Consider the following 10,114-nt stretch of genomic DNA (forward strand, 5'->3'; position numbering starts at 1 on the left):
AGGCTGAAGAAGACCAGATTGTTCCTTCATCTTGAATTCAAGCTTTGTGGCTCAAGAACATGTCCCTGCCAAAAGAAGACTGAGGGACTTTACCTCTTCTTTATCTTTCTTCTGTTAGGACTTGAGACAGGGTGACAGAGATTTTTCTGAAATCCTCCAAACCTGCTACCTTTCTTCTGTTTCTTACCTGTATAAGAGTGATGGCATGATGGGTATTCATTCTGGAGAAAGTTAAAATTAGATTCCCTTAAATAATTTCTTATTCGCTAAATGGGTACCCACCAGTCTGTCAGCACCCACTTCTTTGGCTAAAATATCTCCAAGCATGAGAAAGTCTTTTCTTCATGTGGAGATTCAAAATGGATGGAAAGAGAGAGGAAAATGATCGAAAGGATTTCAAGTTGGTGACTGATTCATTGTTTTTAAACTTTTTTTTTTTTCTTGCCTGGATATTGCTCTGCTGTTTTCTAACTTGTTTTTCAGTTGTCTTATATTCCCTTAGCTGTGGCAGTATTCCTGGAGAGAAATGTGAGTGCACTACCTCAAAATGCCAGCAGTGGAAGCTGGTAAGCAAGTGGGGAAAAATCACCAGAGGAATCTCTGAAGCTTGGGGCAAAGGCAGAAAACACATCAGTACTGCACTAACAGAGCAGCAGGTACCCTCATAGAGAAGATAAAATCACAGGTAAGGATACAATTTATGTTTCTATTTTGATGGCATCCAAATGGCTTGTTACACTCCATTCAAAATCCCAGAAAAAATAAGACACCCTAAACATCTGAAGAAGAAAAAGGTATCAATGTGATGAATTTAGACTACCTGATTTTTAGTGGGGATAGTTTGAACTTCAATCTTACCCAATTTGTGGATAAATATATTAAAAGATGAAAATCTGTTGTAACTATTAGACATTTTAAAACCTCAACCTAATTTAAATCAAGCCTGTGTTGTTTTGTTTTGGTTTATTTTTTTAATTTTTAAATATTAAACACAGAAAGCTACTTGTTATAGGTTTTTCTTTATCAAGAACAACAGTAGGTTTTTCTTTATGTAGGTGAGGTCAGACAAAGCCAAAGACAAGACTCTCTTCCCATCCCTCCTTTTCCATTTACTTACAGTTTGAAGGGTAGCATGACTCTTTATTATGCTTCAGGTTCCTCATCTGTTAAAAGGAAGTAGGTTCTTTTTATCTCCCACTTGAGGTGACTAGATGGAGTAAGTGATGTAAAAGAGAAGAAAATTACATTTATTTAATTAATTGTCTTGCAGTCTTGTGTGCCACCACGCTGCAGTCCCACTATGGAGTTGTGATCACCACAAAAACCTCAAGAGGATATATCCTTGTCTGAATTGCTACAGTTATTATCTGTTACTGAAAGTAAATTAAGGTTTACGTTTAAGTCTTCTTTTAATATAGAACTGTTGTCTGTAAACGAAAAATTTCATAAAGTTAAAACAATTCTACCATATACTTAATTTCTCTGCTGAGTCACAGAAACATGGAGAACGTTTAGGTATGTACATTGTAGTGGCATTACCTTTTGGAGTAGAATAATAATGAAGTACATTCAAAAAACTAGTGAATTAGATTCAGCCTTGACATAACTCATGTCTTCATCAGATATACACTATGATCATTGTCCCAGTGAGTTTTATCAATTAGGTTTATTTTGTAAACTATCAAGTTCAGGAAAATATGAATACAGAGCCATATTAATTTATTTCATAGCATTTAAATGTGTAGAGATTTTATTAAAACAACACGTTATGAAGTCGTGAGTTTAATCTTGTAATGCATATTTTTAATGATCTGTAGCGTGACACAGTACACAAACCCCACAATATTTCTAGAAGCATTATTTAAAGAACTTTAGGTGATCTTTTGAGGTGCTGTCCAGACCTTTTCAGAAGCAATCATCCACAGGTTTAAAAACTACCTCAAATATCTAGATAGAGAACTAGCTGTCTGAATTGAATATTGTCTTTTGAAATGTTTCATCTGTTATTTTATGGCGTTTCCTGTAACCTAATAAGCATAGAAATGACTGTAAGGAGAGTTGTCCTCAGAATGCTCACATTTTTCAAACTTGCTGGTTTTTTTGGTGTGTGTGGTTTTTTTTTTTTTTTAATTTATTTTAAACATATATGGGAAGAACACACTCAAATTCTTCATTTAGAAGGAATTGTATTCTGACTTCATGGCTCTTTTCTGTACCACAGGTCTGTTCATGGATTTATTTTCAAAGAACTTTTCAATTATTGCTTTATCATACGTAAAGATTGCTGATATACTTACAAAAATGAGTGTTATCTACCAGTTTCTATTGCTTTTTGGTGACAAATGAGTTTGAATTTGAGTATATTTAAATCTTTTCCTTTGGCGTTACTGTTATTGCTTGGGGATGTTTTTAAGACTATGCTCTTTTGCTAAAAGAAGTTGTTCTGATTCTGAAATATGTTTTTTTTCCTGTCATTTTGTACTTTTACTTGTAAGCTAAAGAAAATTCCATCTATCCCAGTTTTGTTTTCTGTAACTAATTTCATAACAGTGTAGTACTTGACATGTGTTTGTTTCTTAGGCAAACGTGTAAAACTCCTCAAGTCCGAATGGAGAAGTAGAGAAAGGAGGTTTCTGCTGTGCCTGATGACAATTTTTGATTTTTCCACACACACAAAATATTCTGGCTCCACGTTGGAGCACTAGTTGTGATGAATCCTAGTCTTGGTCGGATTCTAAGGAAGGGCCAGAACGTTCGTTGAGGAATAAAGAGTCAAACCACTCCAGAAAATGTGTTCCAGCCCTGGTTTATTACTCACAGAGCAGCAGGTGTGTACAAATACAGGTTTACACAGTATTAACAGGAATTGTTGTACCTTACTCCTCATTGTAGTTGCTTAGCTTGCTGCAGATGCCCAGGAATCGTGGCTTATTTGGGCAGAACTTTAGGAGGGTGGTTGGAGAGACTCTGCATTGCACTCCTAAGCAGCCTCAGTGTGTCAGTCAGATGCTTCTGGGAGCCTTAAACATGTCTTTCTTCACTCTCTCTCCCCTTTCTAAGGTAGACCCAGTTGATGAACTTAATTTACTCACTGTCACGGGAAAACAACAAATGCTCTGGAGAACAGCACTTAGAAAGGAAGTATTTCTTGGTACATTCAGTTAGGCGTCACTTTGTAGTTGAAAGCTCAGCATCCCGTACTGGATTACTTAAAATTCAGAAAAAGGGGAGAAAGGAGTATTTCCACTATATTTCTAAGATATTCTAGGTGTTGTCTGTTTAACCTTAAAATCATGTTTAAGATTAAGAACTCTGCCTTTTTCAGGAATTATGGCATGCTCTAAAGTATTTTGCCTTTACCTATTTTTCTAGTCCTAATTTTAAGATTATTTGGGGCAAGTGGAAGGTTAAATTCACATGTGAAAAGTTTCCAAAGCCTTTTAGTTTTAATATTATTTTTTAACACTGATTTTCTAGGTCTTCACTTTAACAACAGAAATATCCTGCAGAAATCATTAAGAGAAATGATAAAACAAGAAATACAGAATTATACTTCAAATGGCATTGTGAGAAATGAGTTTTGAGCATGTTTGTTTCTTTCTAACGGAAGGTCCTAAGCATAGGAATTATCACAAATGCAACTCTGATGAGTCACAGTGCAATGAAAGTATGCAAGAATGAAAAGCTTTAGAGTCTGGTGGTTGTCAAAGAAATGGGAAACTTTGGGACCATTTAAGTGTTCTGGAAAATGTTCTGTTTTATTAATAAAATGAGCTGGTGATGTTTGCCAGAGGACAGACCTGAGGATCTAGAATTCTAAATTGCTCCATTACAGGCTTGGGAACTTGTTTAGACTAACACTTCTCATACTTCAATTCCTAAAATAAAGTTAAGGGAAAAATTCAAAGCTCTTGAGTTTTGATATCAGAAGTTAGGTAGGTCCAAAGTTTTATGAGCAAGAGTGAGGCATTTGAAGACTTGAAAAAATGTCTATCAATATCATAGAATCACTAGGTTGGAAAAGACCTTAGAGATCATCCAGTCCAACCGTAAAATATGTAACTTTCTCTGAAGGTAGAAGAATCCATGTAGTTATTATTAAATATCTCTTTCCCAAACAGCTTACAAATCATTCAATTTTTTGTCTTTTGTCATTATCCCAGGTCAAATAGTGGTGTATGATACTGAAACAAGGGCCTCTTTCCTATGTCACAGTTCTCTGCTGCAGTTACTTTATCAAGCATACCCTTCAAATGTGGTTAAATTACCTTAGCATTACTCAGACTTTTGAATATGCCCTGAGAAACTTAGTTCATAAACACCCAAATTCATATCTATCTACTGTTAAGTGCATATGCATATAGGAGCTCTATTGCAAAAAGGTCCTTAACAGCTCTTTTTGTCCAGCTTCCCCACTTCTTTGGAAAATATATTACAGGATTCTCAAGGTGGGAGCGAATTGTGAGCCTGTCCTTTGTTAATGTTTGCAAAGTACTTTTGAGTATCATTGGTACAAGGTACTATGATGATAGTGCGTGGCAAACACACTGTATGCATTTTAAAGTTCCAGGAAATAGTGCACTCCCATCTATTCAAAAGTTTCATTTCCAACTTCGACCGCATTCACAGAGGACATAAGTGCAAAAAGTTTTAAGTGCATAAGTTTTTCTTGGGAATCTATTCTTATGGAATATACAATATTATCTACTGTATTCATCAGCTGAGGGGATTTCACAAGTGAGGAAATTTTTCACCCATTGTCAGCATCACTGGAATGGAGGTTGTCCAGAAAATCTCTTGAGCTGGTAGCTTTTCTGATGTTTTGAATTTGAGGTCTTTTCATCTCTGGTCCATTCTGGGTTACCCTGGCAAAAATGTTCTGCCCAAAGACTGGATCTTTTTTGAACATTTAGTGAGCTGAAGAAATGTGGAAAAATTTAGTTGCATTTAATTATATATTGTTCTTTTAAAGTAAAACAAGTGATTTCACATACAATTACAGCCTATTTACAGCAGCCAGTCACTAATTTAAATTAAAAAGTCTGAAACTGCACAGTAATTATACTTTAATTGCACATTTAGTACAAGAGAGTGAAGAGAGTCTAATGCATTGTATTTATGATATAACAACCATGTGAAAAAATACATTAGCATAAAGGGAGTAATTATGTTTCAAGAATGAACAAATTAATTTAGCACCTAGGATGCTAAAGGGTTTATGTCCTTTTTTTCATTTGTATTGTTAAATAGCAGCAAAGTTAATTTTCTATACATATTAATTATTAACTGAAAAATTGATTAGGCTTGATTTGCACCCATTCAGTGTGTTACTGTTCTCTTAGGTTTTTAAAGATCAGACACATACTGCTATCAGTCCCCCTTTTCCTATAAAGACTTTTGGCACTTTTTGGCTTCCCAGACACTCAAACCAAATAGCTTTTACTATACGCAAAATTAAACATTTCTGGGAACAGCATCACTAGATATTAGCTAAATTTTCATTGCTTCTTTATGAAACTGCCTTGTGCACCCGAGAGGTCTATTCTCTCCCTAATGTGTACGGATATATAACTTCCATTAATGTTAATGTCTGATGTGTGCTTGCACATAACAAGTGTTACCTTCTTACATAGAGGCAAATGGACCACTACATGTGTTACTCAGAGTAGCATTGTGTGACCTGGATGTTAATATAAAAAAAAAAAAAAAGAGGACAGGCGGAATAATAACAATTCTGGCAAGGGAAAGCAGTTAAAAACTCCAATCATGGAATCGTAAAAACTACGAATATGCAGCTTGACTTCCTATTCAGTCTGTATGAATAAAATGAACTTTGTATATGATTAGCCACCTGTTATAGAGCTGAGGTTTGAATGGCTATCTGATTTTTTTCTTCTTTATAGCACCTATTTATTCTGTGTAACACTGTATGTTGCTTTTATAGGGATATTTTCACAACACAGTTGCAGAGCTAGATGAGGGGAAGCAGACAGGACTGCAGATTATGATTTTACTGAGTTTCTTTGTGACTGAAGAGAATATTTGCACTTCCAGACGTGTAACTGAGCAGTCATGAATGTATGAAAATACTCTTTTTGCTAGCTGCAGTTTATCACTTTAGCCCATGCACTGGCAGAGCTGGATGTAGTAGAAATAATAACTCATAAGGTGGTTGAGGTTGGAAGTGACGTCTGGAAGTTCCCCTTGCTCAAGCAGAGCCACCTAGATCCAGTTGCCCATGTCCAGACTGCTTTTGAATATCTTCAAGGACGGAAATTCCACAACCTCCCTGCGCAACCTGTGCCAGTGCTTAGACACCCTCACAGTAAAAAAGTGTTTCCTGAGAGGGAACCTCCTTTGTTTTGGTTTATGCCCATTGCCTCTTGTCCTGTCACTGGGCACCACTTGAAACGAGCCTGGCTCTGTCTTCTTTGCACACTCCTGTTAGGTATTTGTGCACATTGATGAGATACCCCTTGAGCCTCCTCTACTGCAGGCTGACAGTCCCAGCTCTCTCAGCTTTTCCTCATATGAAGGTGCTCCAGTCCCTTATTTGCCTCAGTGGCCCTTTACTGGACTCTCTCCAGTCGCTCTATGTCTGTTTTGTACTGGGGAGCCAAAAACTGGACACACTGCTGCAGGTGTAGCCTCCCCAGTGCTGAGTAGAGAGGAAGGATCATCTCCCTTGGCCTCCTGGAAATAACTTTGCCTAATGCATCCCGAGATACCAATAGCCTTCTTTGCCTCGAGGGCATATTGCTGGGTCAAAGTCATCTTGGTCTCTCAAAAATCTTCTGGCACCCTCTTTTTTTAATAGCCAAGGTCTATTCTGTGGGTACATATGCAGGACAGGGAATTCAGCTGAATTCCAGTGACTGTGCCTTCCCAGTTGTGCCTCTGAGGAAACGGTTCTCTGATTCTGCTTTGGTTTTGGTCTACACTCTTGTTTGGAAAAATAAGAAGTTTTGACCTTGCATCTACATGGCCTCTTTGGGAGACTCACATCTTTTGATCTGTCTTCAGTGTGCTTTGGATCAGTTTATTTACCACAGTTTTTTTATATATATTTGTCAAGTGAAGCTAATAAAAATCCACCTGCGGATAGGATCTGAAGATGTGTATTTTACATTATGTAGCCTCAGTAGCACCTGAGTCCATGAGTAGAATTCCAGCTTGCTACAATAAAGCAAAAAATAAATAACAATAAGATGCTGTGTCAGCCTTCTGAGCTTTGGTGCACAGCATAGAAATATGTTGCTTGACTTTTAAATTAATTCTTCATTATTTTTTCAGGCGATCTTCCACTATAGAAGGGGCCACATGGGGCTGTTTCCAGAGTAGTGTAATAAATAAACCCATGTATCTTGAAAATCACAAAGCACGATTTTATTATTGCCTTCTGAAGTGCAGTTCCTAGAAACAACTTGGTGGGGAAGGCAAACCAAAACAGTGAACTCCTTGAACATTCCTTTTAATATTCTGCTCTACATTCATGCTCTGCAGAGCCAATGAGAGCTGTATGCAGATAGTTTTGCTGAGGGCAAAAGAATGTTTCATCATTATGGAGCATGACCCTTCTCTTTGAACAAAATGAAAAGCATATGCCCCTTGATGTCATAATGTGTAATTGTGACCACTGCAATGGGTTGTTTCTCAAGAGTTGGGATGTTGTCCCCAGACACAATCTGATATTAAAATGTTACGCGATCATTAATTGTATCCACTGACACAGCAGAAATATTCCTCAAAGTTATGTTTCTTTGACATGATTGATTTTTTTTTTCCTTTTAATGTTTAAAATCCAAATCAGACACAGGGAAAGTCCAATTACCGTGAAATGCTTTGTGTCCCACTCTTTCTCTGTGGTCCTTCTGTTTCACTCTTGTTTCATGTTAGGCTGGCTGAAACCAACCTAAGTGAACTCCTTTGTAGTTATTTTATACCTTGTGACTAACAGGATATATCTCTCTCTTGTTTATGTATGCATGGTTTTTGTCCTGTTTCTCCACTAACTAATTATTGTTGGCTAAGATGCATTTAGCCTTTAACAGGACATTGCCTTTTCCAACCCAAACGATTCTATGATTGTGTTTTAAAGTAGCATGCAAAGAACAGAAGAATGCATCTCCTATATCCGTCACTGTTACACATAATGGTTAACGTTTTAAAAGCATAGTTGTTACCATACAGAAGTTCTAACATTGAAAAGAATGAACAGAATGCAGAACTATTCCTTGAAACCAATGCTGTTGACATTTGTGAGATGGTAATTTGTGACTTTCTAATTTTGTTACTATATTTTTAAACATGGTCACATTTCAACTTCCCTTTGTCCAGTCCAATTCCAACAAAGCTCTTAAACACACAGTTTAACTTGGGGACCAATCCCATCTAAAACGTTGGGAATTTTTCACTTATTTACAAACAATTGAAGGAGCTTTGCTGGACAGAGATCTTATATTTCAGTCTCTGTTTCCAGTACTTTGGAAATAGATTACCTATGCACAGGTTTGATTTTATGATTTTCTTTTTCTTTACAGGTAACCCGATAGCTGAAGACAAGTCAAGTCTGTCTCAAGGCTGATAACATTAAACACAACACATAGGAATTTCATTCCTCCAGGCAATCCTTGAAGTGAAATTTTATACTGCTGGGTGTATCCTTCAGAATCAACTGTTTCAGTGAGAACCTGGCTTGCAATCAGCAACAGCCTTGAGATCAAAACTACTGGAAAGTTATTTTGAACTTCTGTGTCACAAAGATTTCAACTGATTGAACTGTGTACACTTGTAAAATTGCACTTGCTGAGGAATTTGCAGCTGTAATCACAAGAGTTGATATTCAGAAGGTGCAGAAAAGCAGCAATCTTTTGGATTCTCCATTCCAGACCGGTGGCTTTTCATCTTGATGAGGTCAACCTCCAAAACGTATTGTTTCCTTCTTTCTAAAATGATCCCTTGTCCACCATTCAGATTGCTGGTGGGACTGCACATGGCTTTAATTAAATTTCTGTTGCAGAAATTGTCCTCTGGCATGGCGCAGTTTTAGACATTTTTATTTCTAGTCTAATCTCGGAGCTCTCAAAGGTACATATTTCAACATCTTGAAGTTGCTTTTGTTATAGGAATGGAAATATATATCCATTGTTAATAATTATTGTTGACAAGTAATAGTTATCTGAATACATCAGTCATATTAGAATGTATAGTCAAGTTGACATGTTTCCCTAAGGCTAACCAACTACTGCAGTTCTTTGGCAGTTAAAAAAATAGTGGTCAAAACTCAATTACCACTTCCATTATAAGGCATTTTTTACCTTTAAGATATACAATTCCATTTAGTTTGAAGGAGATGAGTGTTCCTGATATGTACTTTATTTTCCCAACCTTTAATTCATTGAAATTCATGGTAAGCAGGCAATGACAGTATTTCATCCCTTTTATAAAGGTAGGCAGGGATGTAAATGAGTTTTGCAATTCTGAAATTGGATGGTAATCATTCAGAATTTTTGTCTTTTTATTGAAAAATACAATCTCTTGCTTGAATCTAAGTACTGTTGGATGCTTATGTAGATGTCTGCTCAGTCTGTTTGCTATAAGGGAAAAAAGTCCTAGTGCCCTTCCAGATTTACAGTTCGTGGGTATTTTGCTTGCTTACAGTCATCAAATTCAGATCTGATCCTTGCCAAAATCACTTTTATATTTTTTGTTTCAGTAGCAATTTTTGAACGTTGTGATGTGCTGTTACATGAAAAAAAATCCTCAATATTTAAAGGCCTTAAGCATCTATGAGCTTTTTTCTAAGTTATTACAGAATGTATAATTTTATACTCCATTTATTGTATATTGTACCATCTGTAATATTGATACAACAGAAATTTGACAATTCCTTTTAGTGACACTGCATAAGTATGCTGACTGGAGAGGGTGAGGGAGTTCTGACTGTATGCTTAGTTGCAATGAAATGAAAACCACACACGCACTTGACTCAGTAGCCAAAAATATACAGGGGCAAGCTTATTTAGAAGTCCTGTGTGGTTACCAGACTCCCAGAAAAAGAGGGAAATGATTTTATCATTACAAGCCATTGACATGGCTAGGTAGTTATATATTA

The 10,114-nt window shown here is 36.5% G+C and overlaps 1 protein-coding gene across 1 annotated transcript in view; it reads left to right on the plus strand.

Moving 5' to 3' along the window:
- Positions 1 to 8,912, plus strand: part of FAM19A2 (family with sequence similarity 19 (chemokine (C-C motif)-like), member A2) — a 48,449-nt gene extending 39,537 nt beyond the window's left edge. The window contains exons 4-5 of the mRNA XM_010149209.1: positions 2,581 to 2,828; positions 8,541 to 8,912. Coding sequence (XP_010147511.1) covers positions 2,581 to 2,592 — 12 coding nt within the window. The 3' untranslated portion in view covers positions 2,593 to 2,828; positions 8,541 to 8,912. The remainder of the gene's footprint in view (positions 1 to 2,580; positions 2,829 to 8,540) is intronic.
- The last annotated feature ends 1,202 nt before the right edge of the window (positions 8,913 to 10,114 follow it).

The sequence above is a fragment of the Eurypyga helias genome, unplaced genomic scaffold (genome assembly GCF_000690775.1).
Source record: "Eurypyga helias isolate BGI_N326 unplaced genomic scaffold, ASM69077v1 scaffold553, whole genome shotgun sequence".
NCBI classification, from domain to species: Eukaryota; Metazoa; Chordata; class Aves; order Eurypygiformes; family Eurypygidae; genus Eurypyga; species Eurypyga helias.